At 37.7% G+C, this 20484-nt stretch overlaps 1 protein-coding gene across 1 annotated transcript in view; it reads left to right on the top strand.

Moving 5' to 3' along the window:
- The window catches only part of LOC121370946, a 78812-nt gene extending 63186 nt beyond the window's left edge, over positions 1 to 15626 (top strand). The window contains exons 2-3 of the mRNA XM_041496500.1: positions 9916 to 10098; positions 12321 to 15626. Coding sequence (XP_041352434.1) covers positions 9916 to 10098; positions 12321 to 12808 — 671 coding nt within the window. The 3' untranslated portion in view covers positions 12809 to 15626. The remainder of the gene's footprint in view (positions 1 to 9915; positions 10099 to 12320) is intronic.
- Positions 15627 to 20484: the final 4858 nt, after the last annotated feature.

Raw genomic sequence — 20484 nt, 5'->3', positions numbered from 1 at the left:
ATATGTATTTGTTTTCTTGAGGGATTTATTTGATTCAAGTTAAAGCTTGTATTGTTTAACGACACCACTGAGGCACAATATTAGAGTCATCGTGTGGCTTGTCGGCCGAGGTCATGATGTGGCAAATGTACTCCAACCGTGAAATAATTTATTGGCATGGACTCACCTTTTCATTAGCGGGTATGTAAAATATTTATGTGTCTCCCAGTTAAGCAAATGATTTTCTTTGCACACGCCATTTGCCTCCATCGATGAATCTGACAATTGCACCTCAAAAGCTTATGGTTTGAGCTGGTAAAATGGCTTTTGAAATATATATATATATATATATATATATATATATATATATATATATATATATATATACAGACACCTGACATTGCAAACTGGGACGTTTACTATTTTTAAATTAAAGGAATTGAGAACGCCCGTTCTGCACATTTACACCATACATTGTAATAAAACAAATTATTGTTATTTTTTAATTATTAATTTTTATTATGTACTGATGGTACATCGTACATGGTTCTCTAAAGCACTGTATTGTACTCTTGGATGAAACTTTCTGGGGGTTTTATTTTTATGAAACACTCATGTCATGTACAACCCGTGAATTCTTGGCTAAGTTCTACATATAATCTTTAGAAAATGCAGGCCCGTAGCCGGGGATGAGGTGGCGGATACGATTGCACCCCCAATCAGAATATGCTAGCGTGCGCACGCGCGTGTGTGTTTGTGTGCTTGTATGTGTGTGTGTCTGTTTGTGTATGTGTGAGTGTGTGTGTATATATATATATATATATATATATATTGTTGTGGCCGCATCCCAATGATATCAACAATCTCCAGAGAATATAAATAATATCCACAGATGACAAAGGCGAAGTGTTCCAGTTTTCAGAATTATAAATTTATTTAAAAGTTATGAGCAAATGAAAATAAAGTTAATGTTCACAGGTAAGTTTCCAACATATAGATAGATAGATCTCTTCCTTTCAGATATAATTATATGAAACCAGTGAGGACTGCATCTCCAATAAATGTAAACAGCTTGCAGTTGCTTATAAATATTGCTTCCATAAAACAAGTTAATTAAATAAAGATAGTAAAGTTAATTTGATAAAATTAATAAAATTTGACTTTTAAAAATATAAGTAAAAGTTATTCCAGTGTCAATTTAAATGTATGCAATGTAAGAAATTTGGAAAGTTGGACAAGGGGACATGTCTTTAATGTTTGTTTGTCCATACGGAACTGGATGCAAAACATATGCATAAACAAGAAACAAACAAAATGACTAAATAAGGACTAATTATGGGCAATACATGTATAATCGTGAACAAATTTGCATACCGCACCAGCACAGGCTGGATTTTGGTTTTGCATAATAAATATAAATTTGTCTTGCATACTCATACTTTTAAATAGGTAATTATGGAAAGTTAGATATGCATATAATTTGACACGTTGACTATTATATTTCTTACATATTATGATATGATGGTATTCATCTTCAATTACATTGCAGTGGTCACATAAACGTTCTTCCACTGGAGTGAAGGGTTTTGTATGGCGCCCAGTCTCTATTTTTAATTTGTGGTCACTGAGACGTAATTTAGTAAAAGCTTTACGATGTTCTGGATGTATACAGTGTAATAAATATGGCTCTAGTTGAATATTGTGTTTATATAATTTGTACGTTCGCATCTTATTACTGGATCCATCTCTTTTGGCTGGAGCTATAAGGTTTTCTTTTTAAAATATTGTGATACTTAGTTTTAATTATATTTATAAGATGAATAGGATAATTGACAGTGCTTCGTTTTTGATTCAACTCACCAATGCAATAATATAATTTGTGAAGCCAACTAATATTTTTCTTTTCAAGGCTTGTGCATTCAGAGAAAGCAGGTTGTAAAATAATGTTGTCCGTAGTTTGCATATGGGAGTAAAAATGTAACATTCTTTTTACCACAGACAACAGGAGTGGGTACAAACCTAGCTCAGTTCTAGAGGCCCAATTATGGGTACGACTATTAACCTGTAGTGTTGATTTACAGAATTTTAAAAGCACTCTCTCTGGTAGGAAAGTTTGCAAATATTTTAATGATATGAACTGGGCACCCCAAACCTCACTGGCATATAAAAGGACAGGCTCAACAAGAGAATTAAATGGCATGAAATGTCTACTGGTAGGTTAACATTTGAGAATTCTTTCTGCATCTTGTAAAAACAACCTAGTCCTTTGCTCCAAAGTGATCGGGAATATTCTTTAAAATTTCCATTTTGAGTAAAGTCAACCCCTAAATATGTATACTTTGTTACAACTGGGACTTTATTGCCAGAGAGATGCCAAGTAAGCTTATTTGTTGTACTTTGGCCACCAAAAATAACAATTTTTGTTTTATTTAAATTAATAGTAAGATTGTTGTCATTACAATATATATCTAGTTGATCAAGGAGCTGTTGTAGACCATGTGGGGTTTCTGATAAAAGTAGAAGATCATCTGCAAAAAGTAGATGGCTTAAGCGCATTGTGTCTAGTGATACTTTATCTCCAATGTTACATAACTATTCTTGGAAGTCATTAATAAACATAGTAAATAGTGTTGGAGATAAAATACAGCCCTGGCGAATACCAATGTTTGATTGGAATGGTTGTGATATGTCTTTATCAGTCTGAACACTATATGTAATATTAACATATAAAGATTCGATTATTTTTAAAACATTACCTGTAACCCCCATAAGAGCAATTTTATTAAATAATTTGCTTCTATCCACAGAATCGAATGCTCGTTTGAGATCTACAAAACATGCATAGACCTTTTTCTTTTTACATTTATATTTATCAATCAGAGTTTTTAGTGTAAATATGTGATCTGTTGTTCTAAATCCTTGCCTGAACCCAGCTTGACAGATATCAATTTGGTTGGTTTGTTGTAGGTAGTCTACAATTCGTTTATCTATTATTTTGCAAAACAATTTACCAATACAACTACTTAGAGCGATTCCACGATAGTTACTTGGGTCTGTTTTGTCACCTTTTTTGTGCAAAGGGACAATTATTGAATGGGCCCACTGTGGAGGAAAATAGCCTATTGACAATATATCATTGAAAAGTTTGACAACATGATCTAGTATTAATGGAAAGAGACATTTGATAAGCTCATTACTGACATTGTCTACACCCTGTGCCTTTTTCAGCTTAATATCTTCAATACATGCTATAATTTCCAGTGCTGATATTGGTGAATTAATCACTTGGTTATCCTGCAGATTAGTATAATCAACCTCATTAGAAGAACAGTTAACTGTTGGATCTTGGTAGATCTTTTCAAAGTGGTCTACTAATTCATGAGGATCAGGGAACACTTCGTTTTTTTTTTAAATCCTTGATACTATTAATTGTATGCCATAAAGCTTTTGTGTCATTCTTAGGTATACTTCTAAGTTTTGAAACAAGATCACTTTTATGAGACCTTTTTTATGACGGGTTAATCTCTTATATTTCTTTTTGGACAGAAATGCATTTTGCTTTGTTTCTTGTGTGTTATTAGCATTAAATGTCTTGAAATTAGATTCCATAGCTAATTTGGCATTTTTGCATTCTATGTCAAACCAAAGATTTTTCTTCAGAGATCTATTTAAATTCTGATTTTTGGTAGCATATAGATTTATGGCATTTACTATAGATTCAAACAAGCTGACATAGCAGCTTGCGTCTACATCCGACGTTGGTGGTGGTGTCAAAATGAACCTATTGAGTGCCTCTTTGTTTTCATCTGACATTACTGCTGAGTATACACGTGGCATGCTATTATTGTGCCATTTTCTTTGTTTACGTTTCGTGAATTTATGGCTCAATTGTTTTGGATTTTCCTGTGACTTTTTGTTTCTAACTGATATATTAAGTTTTAGGGAGAGCTGACAGTGATCTGATGTCCATGAAAGTGGTTTAATATTGAAATATTTCACATGGCTGTAGAGTTCTTCAGATGTAAGAACATAATCTACAACACTCTGACCATTGTACGTGTGGCATGTAAACTGTCCCCAAGTGATCTCCAACTGTTCTACCATTTAAAATAATTAATTTTGATGCAATTGCTAGTGATATGAGGGATTGTCCAAATTTGTTCGTTATATTATCTCGGTTATTTCTTTTTGTCTCTATGGTAGTAAAAATATCTGACGGTACATATATGTTTTCAAGAAAATTAACTCCATCACTATTCACACACCCACACTCGGTAGCAGTTCTAGCGTTAAAGTCCCCGCCAATTATTATCGATCCATGCTGCGAATATTTTAAAACTTCATTACTTATGACATTAAAGGGATCTGTTGTTAAATTTTTCCAATATGATGAATTTTCAGGTGGTACATAAGTAGTGCAGACAAATATATCTTTGTCAACCGATAAAAACGTTTTACTAATTCTAATCCATAATGTAAATTCACTACATGCTACAAAAGAAACAAAAGGCTTTAAACCAGTTTTACAGATAAAATAAAAAAGCCAATCCACCACGGGATGCTTGCACAAACTGTTTGCGTGGATTGGAAATTGAAAAATATCCTGTAAAATTGAAGTCACTCTTGTTTCCTAACCATGTCTCAGAGAGACCAATAACATGAAAGTTTTTAAAACACTTATTAAATTCATCACGTTTTAAGTCGGATATACCTTGTATATTCCAAAATGAAATATTAAATTGTGAATTTGATGTTAACATTAATCAAATTCAACCTTCCGGAATGCTGATCCATTGGCTATATAACCCCCTACTTCACCTCTCTCACATACACTTAACGTTTTGCACACATTTATGTACATGAATATCGGAACAGATTATTGAGATGCTGCAGTATATATTGAGCACTCTGATGATCAGTGAATGGCATCCTGCTGGTAGCGCTCCCTGGGAAACCCCAAGGAACATTGCTGTCTCTTACTGTAGACGGTACGTGAGTTGAGAATGGATGATATTGATGTTGATTGCTTATCCTGTCATTTGGAGTTGAGAAAATGTTGGCATTATAAGTGTTTGTCATCCGTTGACCATTCATCCGTTCACTGGAATGCACCATAGTATTTTCGTTGTGATGATGCTGGTTTCTCTCGGCATGATCGGTTTTTCTGTGGGGATAACTGTTGCTTCTGTTTGGCAATGGTGGGAAATCTTGGTGGGTGTACTTGTGCTCCCTGGCATGCACCTGTGGATGGGTGTCAGTATCACGACTTGATCTGTCTTTGTTGTGTTTAATTGTAAGACCCACAGACTCCAGGAATGAGTTGGCAAGAATACGAGATTTATATTTACTGGGGTGGACTTTGTCGTGATACATGTTCTTTTTGGGGGCACCATTCACTGTAACAAACAGAGTTGAATGGTCAATTACTTCCACATTTAATTAGGAAGCTAATTTTTTTATCTTATCATTTGCGTTGTTGATGTTTTTGTGGAGCTGGCCTCGAGTTAAAGAAGGCAAGATGAGTGAAAAGTAAATGGCTGCATTTGGAAATTTACTTTTACATTCATTAAACAACTGTTTGTATTCACTTACATCAAAAGCGTAATCTGGAGGGGTATGGCAGTCATTTACTCCAATGTGAACAATGACTTTCTTCACAGTTGTTTTTTGAAGCAAGTTCTTTACTCGTTCCGTGAGTTTGGTCACTCCATGTCCTGGGTAAAACAGCACCTTTGACGTACGGTTTGGAATGTGTTGACCGATAAAACGCAGAATCGAGTCACCTAGGAAAAGTGATGTTACTTCATCACTGATGTATGTATTGTGTGTTGGGGGGACTGGCTGCCTAATGTTCTCAGAGTTACCTTCCGTTTGAAGTTTGGTGTTGTGAATGGTCTTTACATTTTGCTGTTTCTTTTTCACCTGAATAAATTGCTCTTCTTCGTTGTCTTCTTCTGTACTTGATTGCTCATCTGTGTTGTTTATGGGGTTGTTTTTTTCTTTTATGCGTGACATAGAACAGTTTTCTTTAACGGCCGACGTCAGTGGTATATTTGATCTGTCCTCAAACTGTCCCTCTTTAATTTCTATCAAAGTCTCCACTGTTGATTTCTGTGAAGTTTGGAGTAACTCCACATTTACTGCATGTACTTGTAAACTGGCAGATAGGGCTCTGTTTTTCTTTTCAAGTTGTTCAAGTTTTCTTTCTAGCGTTTCATTGGCCTTTTTTATTTGGATATTGTCAAGTTTAAGTTTTCTATAGATCTGTTATGGGATTCTTGCATTTCTTTTATGCGATTTGAGAATTGCACTCTTATGTCGATGATCAATTCTTCCGTGTCCCTCATGTGGTCGTCCATTCTGGACTCTTGGGTGCAGAAAGCTTCACGTAGTTCTATAATCTTTTGGCTAAAATCTAATGTGGAGCCAGCGCACTGGTTACCTTTTCGTGTTGTGCGTTTTGAATGGTTAGCTTTCACAGGTGTTGTTTGTTTTTTTGTACAGTTTTTTAGGTTTAGTACAGCTGGTGTCATTGACCTCATCGTCCATCTCAACCTCAGAATAGTTTGTTGTCGATTCCATAAAAGACGTTGTAACAGTATAGTCATCCGAGTTATCAATGGATACTTGAACAGGCATATTGGTTTGCATGGTGTTATAAGTGGATAGATCTTGTTCAGTGATGTCTAGAGTTTTTCTGTCCTCTAGTTTCATTAATGTGGCGACATCTTTCTTACTTATTTCTCCGATAGTTATTTTTTTGGCAATTTGTGACAGTTTTGGAACTTCGTTCTCAACCCACAACTGTGCCTGCCCCTGAAATATTAGATGGCATGTGGTTCTGTATACGTGCAGAGTTCCCCACTTAATGTGTTTTCCTTGGCTATCCACAGTTGCTATAGCTATCTTGTCTTCAGTGATTGTTGTTTTGGTTTCGTCTGTTACTTCTGTCCATGTGATTCGTAATTGATTGTCATGTTCACTCTGTCCCCAGTATCGGTGAAATATTGCTTGTCTATATAATTGGAAAATTTCAGGTTTTAAAATCACACTTGCACATTTATTGTTATTTTTCTAAGTGAAATCAGAAAGATTGTTTTTCACATCACAAACATTCAGGGTATTTTTTATTTTGGATAATGCTTTCTCTCTGTTAAGTGTATAGTTTCTTGTTTCTTGGTGTTGTGTTTTTGTTGGTGGTATACTGTTATTACATGTGGGTACTATCTCATCTGTGGCAGGATCGGACAATAAACATGCCTTACCAGGGGGGTCCAACACAGCCAAGGGCATCATGGCCAAGCAGCATTGAGGGTTCACTTACATTATGTAACTCTGTTTAGGTCCAGCTGTTTAACAGGCACATATTCTTGCAAAGTTTTGGGTAATCCAAAAATGGTTTTCTTTAGAAAAACAAAAAACAAAAAAACAACAACAACAAACTTTTCAATAAATAAAGTAATTGCTTTTTGGTCCAGCTTCTGTTTGCAATTTACAGTTTGTAAATGCACACTCTAAATCCTGAGAAACTTCAACTTTTATAAATACGTCAGTTCAGTCTATAGCAAAAGCATTACAAACTTGAAATAATTAATACTGGAAATTTCTAAAGTGCATAGACATAAAACTAACATTTGTTAATTGGTTTTTTAGTCTAAAATTAGCGTAAAACAATTTCACAGAAAAAGCCTTTAGAATATTTATAAAAACGACATTATTGACTAGGTACGGAAACACGCTATTGTGCATTGCAAATACATTGGGAATTCAGGCTAATAATACAAACAAATTCTAATGTGCATAAACATGAGACTATCACTACACAATTGCTTTTTTGGTCTAATTTCAATATAAAATAGTTTTAATGAAAAAGCCTTTGGGGATATTATAAAAACGACATTATTTACCTGGCACCGAAACAAGCTATTGTGCATTGCAAATACATTGGGAATTCAAGCTAATAATACAAACAAATTCTAATGTGCATAAACACGAGACTGTCACTACACAATTGCTTTTTGGGTCTAATTCCAATACAAAATAGTTTTAATGAAAAAGCCTTTGGGAATATTATAAAAACTGCATTTTTATACTGTTATTTACAAACGATATATCGGAAATTTATCCCAGGTTTATTTATGAGCCCATGGGATGTTTTCAGTGTGTAAGTACACACACTTTGCAGTTATGGAAATACTTACATCAATAATATTAATGTCAACGTTGTGTCATAGTTTTTATATGCACAGGAATTTAGGAATTAAATAAAGTCGAAGACCGCAAGACCAAAACACGGACGTCAAACATTAAATTAACACATTTAGCGATCATAATATACTAATATCCCATAAATAAATTACGGCAACTATTTACACACATAATTTCATACACTATAAACATATTATGAAATACAACTAAATGTAGCTCGCATTGTGCATCCAAACGATCACTAATAACAATAGTTACGCAATTTCGTTTTTGCCTATAGTGCGCGACACGACAAACGGCACTACTAAGAATTTCATTAAACAATAACTGTAATTTATTACCCCAGCGGTCACTCATAACAGGGAAAATATTTTCCATATTTTCTCAGTGAGAAATATTCTGCATTGGTCTAACGAACAATACTATTGGACAATTTGACGCTTACAAACCAATGACCTTGTCGGTACTAAATATGACGTCATCACGACAACACACACAATGACGTCATGTAGTTTAAAGAGTTTGCGTTTACGGCTCTCTGTTTTTAGTGTTAAATTTATAACAAAATGTCATTTTAATGCAATTCCTTATAGATTTTGTATCATAATTATTTCTGAATCGTTCTAAGCAGGTTGGCCTTCGTGCATGTGTGTCCAAAATAAAGGATTTTAGAGAAAAAGTAGCTGAGGTAATAAATAGAATAACAAAGTCGGTACCAGTTATTATCAAATTTATGTCCCTCGTGAAATAATTTTCATTAGTCACTCGCTAAAAGCTCGTGACAACTGAAAATTATTTCACTCGGGACATAAATTTGATAATAACTGGTAACTCGTTTATTATCCTCTATAAATGGCATAGTTCCAGACATTACAGAATACAAGCAAATATGCAAATAATTACTACTAAACGTAAAAATAAATATTTAGTTTTGTCCAATATTAAAATTACTTGAGAAAGGTCCACGTCACAGCACACAGTTACGAAAATTGTTGGGACAGCCATGACAATATATATATATATATATATATGTATGTGTGTGTGTGTGTGTGTGTGTGTGTGTGTGTGTGTGTGTGTGTGTGTGTGTGTGTGTGTGTGTGTGTGTGTGTGTGTGTTATTTAAGTATGCTTCCCTCCTTAAATTTGAAGTACACCTATAAGTGACACTAGCTGGCTACGTTCACGAGATAATGTGTTTATGTTGCCATTTGGTGCTCACCAAAATGCTCTACATCCTGTTGAATCGTCGGAATGTGTGCCATATTTGAACACTTCAACTGATCAAGACTATAAGCATTTACTTATCACCAGATAAAATTAGAATATTTTAGGTTGTGGAGCGGAAGTCAAAGCTGTTGCTGTCAACTGCTGGAACATGCAATTTTCAGAGGGGGCCCAATTCCTATAATTATGGTATGAGAACAGGGTTGATTCCTGCCTGTAGACTATTCACACAAAACACAAACTGAAGTCTGTGCTGAATATTGATGATGCAGTTTACTTCCAGTACACCACGACTGGTATATCAAAGGCTTTGATATGTGCTATCATGTCTGTGAGTTTGTGCATATAAAAGATCCCTTACTACTAATGTAAAAAAAAATTGGTTTTCTTTCTAAGGCTATATGTCAAAATTATCAAATATTTAACATCCAGTAGCCTATGATTGATAAATCAATGTGCTCTAGTGGTGTTGTTAAACAAACAAATGTAAACGTTTTCTTTCCAGGTACGCTGATGGCTGGTCTGTCCGTGCTGTGCTGCTCGGAGGCGCGTGAGAAGTGTCTGAGTAAGAAGACGGTGGTGTGGGTCAACTCGGGCGTCGCCCTGCTGCAGTTCGTCACAGCCTTCCTCTTCCTACTCGGCTGGATCTGGAGCATCATGTGGGGGGCCGCATTCATCTCCATATCAAGTAGGGATAGCTAACATAGAACAGTGGCTGTGAGTGAGTGAGTGAGTGAGTGAGTGAGTGAGTGATTGGGTGGGTGACTGAATGAGTGAATGAGTGAGTGAGTGGATCTGGAAAATCATGAGGGGGACTGGCTTCATCTACATATCAAGCAGGGCTAGCTAACATAGAACAGTGGGTGAATAAGTGAGTTTGGGTGAGTGAGTGAGTGAGTGGGTACGTGAGTGAGTGAGTGAGTGGATCTGGAGAATCATGTGGGGGACTGGCTTCATCTACATATCAAGCAAGGCAAGCTAACACAGAACAGTGGCTGAGTGAGTTTGGGTGAGTGAGTGACTTTGAGTGAGTGAGTGAGTGAGTGAGTGAGTGAGTGGATCTGGAGAATCATGTGGGGGACTGTCTTCATCTACATATCAAGCAGGGCAAGCTAACACAGAATAGTGGCTGGGTGAGTTTGGGTGAGTGAGTGAGTGGGTGGGTGAGTGAGTGAGTGAGTGGATCTGGAGAATCATGTGGGGGACTGGCTTCATCTACATGTCAAGCAGGGCAAGCTAACACAGAACAGTGGCTGAGTGAGTTTGGGTGAGTGAGTGAGTGACTTTGAGTGAGTGAGTGAGTGAGTGAATGGATCTGGAGAATCATGTGGGGGACTGGCTTCATCTACATATCAAGCAGGGCTAGCTAACATAGAGCAGTGGCTGAGTGAGTGAGTGAGTGAGTGAGTGAGTGAGTGAGTGAGTGGATCTGGAGAATCATGTGGGGGACTGGCTTCATCTACATATCAAGCAGGGCTAGCTAACATAGAACAGTGGCTGGCTGAGTGAGTGAGTGAGTGAGTGAGTGAGTGAGTGAGTGAGTGGATCTGGAGAATCATGTGGGGGACTGGCTTCATCTACATATCAAGCAGGGTTAGCTAGCATAGAACAGTGGTTGAGTGAGTGAGTTTGGGTGAGTAAGTGAGTGAGTGAGTGAGTGGATCTGGAGAATCATGTGGGGGACTGGCTTCATCTACATATCAAGCAGGGCTAGCTAACATAGAGCAGTGGCTGAGTGAGTGAGTGAGTGAGTGAGTGAGTGAGTGAGTGAGTGAGTGGATCTGGAGAATCATGTGGGGGACTGGCTTCATCTACATATCAAGCAGGGCTAGCTAACATAGAACAGTGGCTGGCTGAGTGAGTGAGTGAGTGAGTGAGTGGGTGGATCTGGAGAATCATGTGGGGAACTGGCTTCATCTACATATCAAGCAGGGTTAGCTAACATAGAACAGTGGCTGAGTGAGTGAGTTTGGGTGAGTAAGTGAGTGAGTGAGTGAGTGGATCTGGAGAATCATGTGGGGGACTGGCTTCATCTACATATCAAGCAGGGCTAGCTAATATAGAACAGTGGCTGGCTGAGTGAGTGAGTGAGTGGGTGAGTGAGTGAGTGAGTGGGTGGGTGAGTGAGTGAGTGAGTGAGTGAGTGAGTGAGTGGATCTGGAGAATCATGTGGGGGACTGGCTTCATCTACATATCAAGCAGGGTTAGCTAACATAGAACAGTGGCTGAGTGAATGAGTTTGGGTGAGTGAGTGAGTGATTGAGTGATTGAGTGAGTGAGTGAGTGGATCTGGAGAATCATGCGGGGGACTGGCTTCATCTACATATCAAGCAGGTCTAGCTAACATAGAACAGTGGCTGAGTGAGTGGGTGGATCGCTGGTTGGAGCATCATGTGTGTGTGTGTATCTGGGGGGTGGGGTGGGGGGGGACCTTCATTTGACTAAGTGGGTGACTGGCTGAGTGACTGGTCGACTGACTTAATTAATATTAATATATATCTTAGAAAATTATCTCCTCACCCTCCAACAGTATCGATGACTGATACTCACATTGAGTTAGATGATATCTAAATTAATGTTTAAAACGTGCATATTACGTTGTGTATGTATGTGCGTATGCTTGTGGATGCCTTCAATGGTGCATGTTTCTTGGGCGGATAAAGAAAATAGTTTGTGATGGAGGGGACTAAGGGTAAAAGGGCACATTTACAAAATCATCAAAAGAGCATTAAAATTGAAAACAAAATAATAAAAAAGTAAGGAAAAGTGGCACTTTTATTTTAGGGGTGGGGGACGAGTCCCTCATTTGATCTGTGTTTGAGTGTTCGTGTGTATGTGTGCCCGCGCGCCTATGTTGTTTATCGTTGTTAATACATCTTGTGTAAATTTTTATTATTCATTTTATTATAGCCGAATACTACAAAACCAAACAAGTACAACACACGCGCCACGACCATTCTGTGAAAATCTCACCAAAGCGTGACCGAGACGAATTCACCCAAAGTCCGTCCCCTACCACTTCGTGCGACCATATACACCACGTGCACAGCTCGCCGTTAACCAGCGACAAACATCTTAACATGTACCTGGCGCCCCCGGCATCGTCGTCCAGTCAAACGCAGACTATCATAGTGCTTCAGGAACCTCCAGTCGTCAACCATTCCGAAGATAAACCGGCGCCGTCGCAGCCAATCATGAACGCCAGAACTCGGCACCAAAAAATACTGCAGCGTCAAATGTCCGACAACCAGTTGTCTCCCTTTACGCTGACGAACGAGCGGCTGGAGGCCATCGTTATTCATGACGCAGTTCCGCCATGCGCAGTGCGGCACATAAGAGAGCAGCACAGAGACAGTATGGAGTCTTTGTCGGACACCGACGAGCATGTCGGGAAATAATAAAATGGCGGTTCGATATTCAATATTCCACTGTGTTCTCTCGAACGCCGTGCACCTATGCCTATGGAAGTATACATATATATGTTTTGTGTGGAGATAAAACAGCACCGTTTATATGTAAATCACTAGCGCCGACTTTCTCACATTTTAACACAGTTTAAAGGCGCAGACCCTCAAGTTTAGTCAATATACAAACATGTAACATAAAGTTACAACACAGTGAAAGAAGAGTCTGTGACGTTAAAACCGAGAAGTATTATTAAAAATAAACTAGAACTCGAATAAATAACCGCTTCTTCTCAAACGCACGTGCGTTTTTAAAAATATGAAAAATGCATTTTGTGCTATTAGAAACACCAGGATGACCAGAAACACTTCGGTTCTAGGGAAATGGATAATCTAAACAATGAAATATAAGTAATGTTTGATTTCGGTGATCATAAACGGCTCTAATAGTAGAAAATATGCTGTAGTGTTTAAAAACTAGGGTCTGTCCCTTTAACACATTCTCAGAAAACTCGTCAGTACACAAATTAGCCAACTTAAAAATATTTATTTAAAGAACACAAAACAAAAACATATATATTTACTTGGCTACATATTTGTAATATACTTAGCCGAATTTCAATAATTATCAAATAAATACTGCTAATTTTAAAACTAAATCAATGGACGTTGATTAAATATTAAAAATTAAAGGGGCAGGAATGGAAATATCTTTAAATATTAAAGACCGTTCTCGAGTTTAAAAAGAAAATCATTTTACGTTTGTAATATCCATGCATTCCATAACAATTCTGGTGGAAATGGAACACAAAGTTAATTAAGAAATAGATTTAACACGACCCACAGGCAATGACGCCAATATTTCAAATTCATATCATGAAAGTTTTGATTTTCCCAAACAGATATACAAAGCGCAATATGGAAGAAAAAAAATCTATATTTTGTTTCACAATTTGCTTTTGTTGTGTATTTAATGTAATGGAGAGTACTATACAAGCATTATGCTAGAAACTAATGAATGGTTTCCATTTTGTAAATTAATATTTAGCTGTACACCATGAACTGGAACGTGCATTCAATGGATGAATACGTTTTATCGGACTGACGAAGCACAGTGCACAGTCACCGTTCCAAGTGCATATATATATATATATATATATATACACCTCGTCATAAATATCGCACCACCCAATTTTGTTCACTAAGTAAAACTGGATCTTCAGCCTCATAAAAATGGTGTTTAGAAAAGCACATTAAACTGTTTATATGGCCTCATGTGAGCGTTCAGTCAGAAAATTTACAACACAAGACCGAATTTGAGCACTAAATGAGGGTTTAATTGTAGCAAAGTAAAGTTCACTAAAATCACCGTAAAGTACGGTGAAATAAGTATGGCTGCCGGGGTCGTTACAACAGACACACAACACAGTTCACATTTCATTAATGTCAAACACACTAGTAAGGTCCACAATGACTGGCTAACTCAGTATCTGGTGTAACCGCCTCGCACTTGGATAACATGTTCTACACGCCTTCTCATGCTTGTCACCAGACGTCTGATGCTTTGTTGAGGGATCTGCTGCCACTCATCATGCAATGCATGGGTCAATTCCTGAAGGTTCTGAACTGGAGGATCCCTTGCTCTCACCCTACGTCCCAAAATGTCCCACAAATGCTCAATAGGATTTAGTTCTGGACTTCTGGCAGGCTATGGTAGTGTCTCAATGGCGTTGTGTTGGAGATGCTGAACAACAGCTCGAGCACGATGTGGTCTGGCATAATCGTCCATGAAGACTGGACGTGTGGCGAGAGCATGGTTATCGAAATGAGGCACAACAGCACCGTCCAGGATCAAGTTCTGGTACATCTGTCCATTCAGTGTTCCGGGAACTGTGATGAGGTCAAGTTTACAATCATAGGAACAACACCCCCACACCATGACAGATCCACCCCCAAATGGAACCTCAGCTTGAATGTTCCTCTGATCATATGCTGTGCCTCTCTGCCTCCAAACTCGTGCCCTCCCGTCTGTATGATGCAGCAAAAATCTGCTTTCATCGGACCAGTGGATCCTTCTCCATGCCCTCAGGTTCCAGCGATTACGTGCTTGGCACCAGGCTAAACGGGCATGGCGGTGCTGATTTGTGAGGAGTGGACGTCTGATTGGTCGTCTTGCTCTCAATCCTGCAGAATTTAGATGTCGTCTGATGGTGTTGATGGACACTCTGTTGTATGGATGCCATCCATGTCGCAGCTGTGTACAAGTAGACTTTGGGCTTCGTCTGGCTTGGCGTACGAGAGCACGGTCTTCCCTGTCATTGGTTTTTCTGGGACGTCCAGACCTCGGTGCATCCTTCACTTCACCGGAAGCAGTATGTTTACGTATTAGCCTGCTGATGACAGTGTGATTAATGTTCAATTGTGTTCCAATAGCACGACATGACATACCAGTCTGGTGCATACCAATAATTCGCCATCTTTGGTTCAGAGGCACTGGACGCTTGGGCATTTCACTGGTTGGTCAAAATAAAGCTTAATTTATGCCTAAAATCAAATTTTAGCTGTGTCTGCCAACATAACATACACCAAAAGAGGCTATGTGCATACTGCATTGTTAGCAAACCGACCCCCGGATCAATCATGCTCGACTGAGCATGCACGTGCAGCTCGGAACAGGGTGTGTTTGTGATATTATGTTCACAGATGTTGTAGTATATTAAATATATACTTGTAGTTTAAAAAACCGAAACTTATATTTTCTAATTTTACTTTAAAATGTGTGGTGCGATATTTATGACGAGGTGTATATATATATATATATATATATATATATATATATATATATATATATATATATATATATATATATGATTTATTATTCAGGGACGTACCTAACCTAATGTAATGGGGTGGGGGTAGTAAAAAAATAAAATCTTGGCCGAATTTTCGAAGCCTGTTTATCTTTAACGCACGTGTTTAAGCAATGAAAATGTATGTTATGTTGTTAGGCGCGTGTAAGACATAAATAGGCTTTGTAAATTCGGCCCAGAGTCTTTTTCAGCTTTATAAACTAAATGAAACTCTTATTTAAAAAAGAAATTCAATTGGCCCTTGCCCCCACCCAACCCCGCCTTTACCCCAGCTGGGTACGGCCCAGGGCCCAATTTCACAAAACATCGTAAGCTTAGTTTTGCACGTAAACGTAAATCTACGACTAAACAACCATTCTTATTACTATTATTGTTCAACAAATATAGTTTGAAGAACACATATTTCATTTTCTTTTGTCTTTAACATACTCCATCTTCCGTAATGATGTCAAACACGTGTAAACGCATGACCGCTAGTAGCAGACGTAAACTTTTGATGTTTAGTGAAATAGGCTCCTGGATTTGACTTGCTGAGTTGTTTTAACCGATAGGAGCTAGTATCGGTGTTATATCGCGAACCAAGGTGTGATAACATACCGATCTGAATGCTAGGTTGGTATTCACGACCCAAAAGAAATTCTTTCTACTTGCGTTTCTTGTAGAACGGAATTTAATGGCGTGTGTTCGGAACAAACAGGCTTACTCCAGTAACTGTTGTCTGTGAGTGCCATACGACAACACCTGTCAGTGTAACTGGTTTGTCTTGTTCTTTGGGAAACAAAGATTGATGACGTTTTCTTGTACAGTGATACGACTTAGCGGCGATGGACAGTATAGCATTTAATAATAACTGTATCACTTTTGAATTTGTTTCTTTATAGATATTATAGTACACAAAGAACAGACATGGACTTTTAGCATTTTCTTTTTCTTTTGTAAAAAAAAAAAAAAAAAAAAATAATAATAATAATAAATAATGTTGAAAATAATTCAAATACTGCATCTTTTTATTATATGTATATTGTATATTATATGTATATTGTATGTCACAGATTTAACAAAAAAAAAGTATTTTGAATATTTATATTCAAATTTCTTGCAATATATTATTTTATTAAACACGAACTAAACTAATGTGATGTGTATTTTATTCAAGATGAACAAGTTTGTTATGCTTAAAAAAAATTAGATTTAAAATGGCATGATACATCCATTGAATGTTAAAGCACGGCCGGCATGGACACTATTTCTTTCCTAACCAAAGAAACCTGTCCAGAAGGAATACACTAAATGGCTTTTTGTTGTACCTTATATTATTTCCTTGTATACAAAAAAAGGATCAACAGATAATTATGATAAATGGCTATTTGCTGTTCCTGTTACCTGGTATAAAAACAGTGTTAACACATAATTATGAACGTTTTCCGTTTCAATACATCACACTAAATATCACACACTATATTTCTATACAGCTGAGTACCTTAAAGCTGCAGCAATACATTATTTTCTCGTCCCACGATTGGTATGAGGGTTTGTAGTATTTATATTTAAGGTACATATTATATTGACCAATATATTTTAGTTAACGACGCACTCAACACATTTTATTTTACGGTTATATGGCGTCGGACATATGGATAAGAACAACACACAAATATTGAGAGAGGAAACCCGCTGTCGCCCTTCATGGGCTACTCTTTCCGATTAGCAGCAAGGGATCTTTTATATGCACCATCCCACAGACAGGATAGCACATACCACGGCCTTTGATATACCCGTCGTGGTGCACTGGCTGGATCGAGAAATAGCCCAATGGGCCCACCGACGGGAATCGATCCCAGACCGATCGCGCATCAAGCGAACGCTTTACCACTGGGCTGCGTCCCGCCCGCCCAATATGCTGAATGCAGTAACTATTATATATAGCCACATATTATGTTATCATTGTCGTCTGTGGGATTTGATTTGGTGGTATACATCCTACAGCTTTATAAATATCACAGCTCAGTGTGAATTGGCCCGTGTACAAAGGAAACCACTGGTAAGGGAAATGTCATGAATGTATGCGCATGCATATTACACGCATATTTAAATTGGCGTTGACTGTGGGCGACATTTAACGTCATTTGGCGATGGTTGACACTTCAGTAACATGCGCCAAATCCGTATGTAGTCACTCAGTGGGTTTCTTCCATTTTTATGACTCTCTGCATAAGTTGAATCCTGGACAAACAACATGCACCAGCAATTACAACTAGCTTCCAAAGGTCATAGAGTATTTAGAGGGTCCGCAGACCACCAATTACAATAGGCGAGAACCACCCGCAGATAAGCATAATGAGTACTAGTATTTAAAACAAGAAGCGAAATCGATAAAATTCCTTTTTTCTCTATTTTGTCTTCTGTCTCTCTCTCTCTCTCTCTCTCTCTCTCTCTCTCTCTCTTCTCTCTCTCTCTCTCTCTCTCTCTCTCTCTCTCTCTCTCTCTCTCTCTCTCTCTCTCTCTCTCTCTGTGTGTGTGTGAATGTCAGTGTGTGTGTTTTCTAAGTAAATAAAGTGAATACAAATATTTATTTATTTATTTATTTATTAGCATAATTTCCTTTTAGGCATTTTCATCACTTATGTACATGGAATAAATTATTAAATGCATAGTGCCGATACAAACATAATTTATTAAGAAATACAAGGGTGGGGAAAAAATAAGCTTCTTGTATTATAGTAAAATGATTTATAAAATAATGATATTTGTTCAATCACTCGCATGGAGGAAATGCACTCAATTACAATTACAAAATTTAGTCGGAACATGTGTCAGAGAGAGGTCACGTGCACTATGTTTTCTTTTCTTTCACACTGATTTATAAATAAACGCTATACTTTTATGAAATAAGTTATGTGTTTTGTTTTATTAGCAAAGACCCCTCCTCCAACATTATCATTATTAGTATCCAAACAATGAACCAAATCTAGTTTAACAAAACAGTACTACCATTAGTTTGAGAAGCAAGGGAAATAACAAAATAATCCACTGTGTACCAGAAACCAAAAGAGTATTCCCCCTTGGTGTTGTTTATGTGTTTTCACACCAGAAAATTAATTGTTTAAAATAAAAGCTATCACATTGAGGGTTATTTCAACTATGATCAGATGAGCCATAAGTGATATTAAACCATACTTATGACGTCATACTAGCTGTAGATTATTTTTTCACGAACCCACAGCTAACCGTACATTATTTGAGATAATTTAACCGCGTATAATTTGGTGATGACGCTAGACAGAATTTGCAACCATGTACAAAATATATTTCATGTGACACTAGATTCACGTACCGTTATAAATGAAAGTTACTTGTAGGGTAATCAGAGGCGGATTTGGGGGGGGGGGGGGGCTGCGACAGTTATAATTTTATTATATACATGTATTAATTTTCATTTTTTTACGATCCCCTCCAAACCTGCCTCATGTGATTGGGTCCCCCCTAAATGTATTTTCTGGATCCGCCACTGGCCTTCTACTCAATCAAATCCAACATGTACTATATTTAACCCCAACATCCAAATCTCGAAAGACACACAAATACATGTGCAGTAAAACCTGTATGACCGGCCTCGGTGGCGTCGTGGTTAGGCCATCGGTCTACAGGCTGGTAGGTACTGGGTTCGGATCCCAGTCGAAGCATGGGATTTTTAATCCAGATACCGACTCCAAACCCTGAGTGAGTGCTCCGCAAGGCTCAATGGGTAGGTGTAAACCACTTGCACCGACCAGTGATCCATAACTGGTTCAACAAAGGCCATGGTTTGTGCTATCCTGCCTGTGGGAAGCGCAAATAAAAGATTCCTTGCTGCCTGTCGTAAAAGAGTAGCCTATGTGGCGACAGCGGGTTTCCTCTAAAAAACAGTGTCAGAATGACCATATATGTTTGACGTCCAATAGCCGATGATAAGATAAAAAATCAATGTGCTCGAGTGGCGTCGTTAAATAAAACAAACTTTACTTTGAAACCTGTATAAACCGGATCAGATCGAGAACCTAATATTTAGTATATTTAGGCAGGATCCGGTGATTAGAGGCCCTCGTTTTATAAATTAGAAAATTTGGGACTATGAAGCTTGACCGGTTTCGACAGAATTCAGTTTTTTTTTAAATAAATGAAATCTTCTCAGCCCACACACTCCAATAGATATGATTTTTCTGAACCCACGCCACTGTGTCTTATCACGTTCTCGACTCATCTTAATGAATTTGGCATACAGTCTCTAGTCTTTGTTGAAATCTCGACTTTGGGATCTTTAATATTTTATAAGCACGGGTTCTGATTTCTATCAGATTGATTCTTCATATCAGTAATGTAGCGCTCTACACTGCTGATTCATTTCTTACAGCACCCACCAATAAGCCATTGTCTTGGAACTATAAGCCATGACCAGAACATTGCTGCAGTGTATACATGTCTTAGATATGTCGATATTTGTAAACATGTAGGTCAGGACATCAAGAAAGGCGCATAACTCAGAAGCCCAACCAACCATGTTTTACACACCGCTATACATAAAGCATAATATTATTTCCATACATAGAGTTTCTTGCTATAATTATAAGCAAGGTCACTCGACAGTTGATCTACTGAATGGGCCAAAAATATTGTCCGAAATTTAGACGCATTATAACGAAAATACCGGCCTCGGTGGCGTCGTGGTTAGGCCATCGGTCTACAGGCTGGTAGGTACTGGGTTCGGATCCCAGTCAAGGCATGGGATTTTAATCCAGATACCAACTCCAAACCCTGAGTGAT

This window comes from Gigantopelta aegis, chromosome 4, assembly GCF_016097555.1.
Source record: "Gigantopelta aegis isolate Gae_Host chromosome 4, Gae_host_genome, whole genome shotgun sequence".
Taxonomy (NCBI): Eukaryota; Metazoa; Mollusca; class Gastropoda; order Neomphalida; family Peltospiridae; genus Gigantopelta; species Gigantopelta aegis.
Note: the sequence above shows the minus strand (reverse complement) of the source record. Positions and strands in the feature narration are given on the sequence as shown.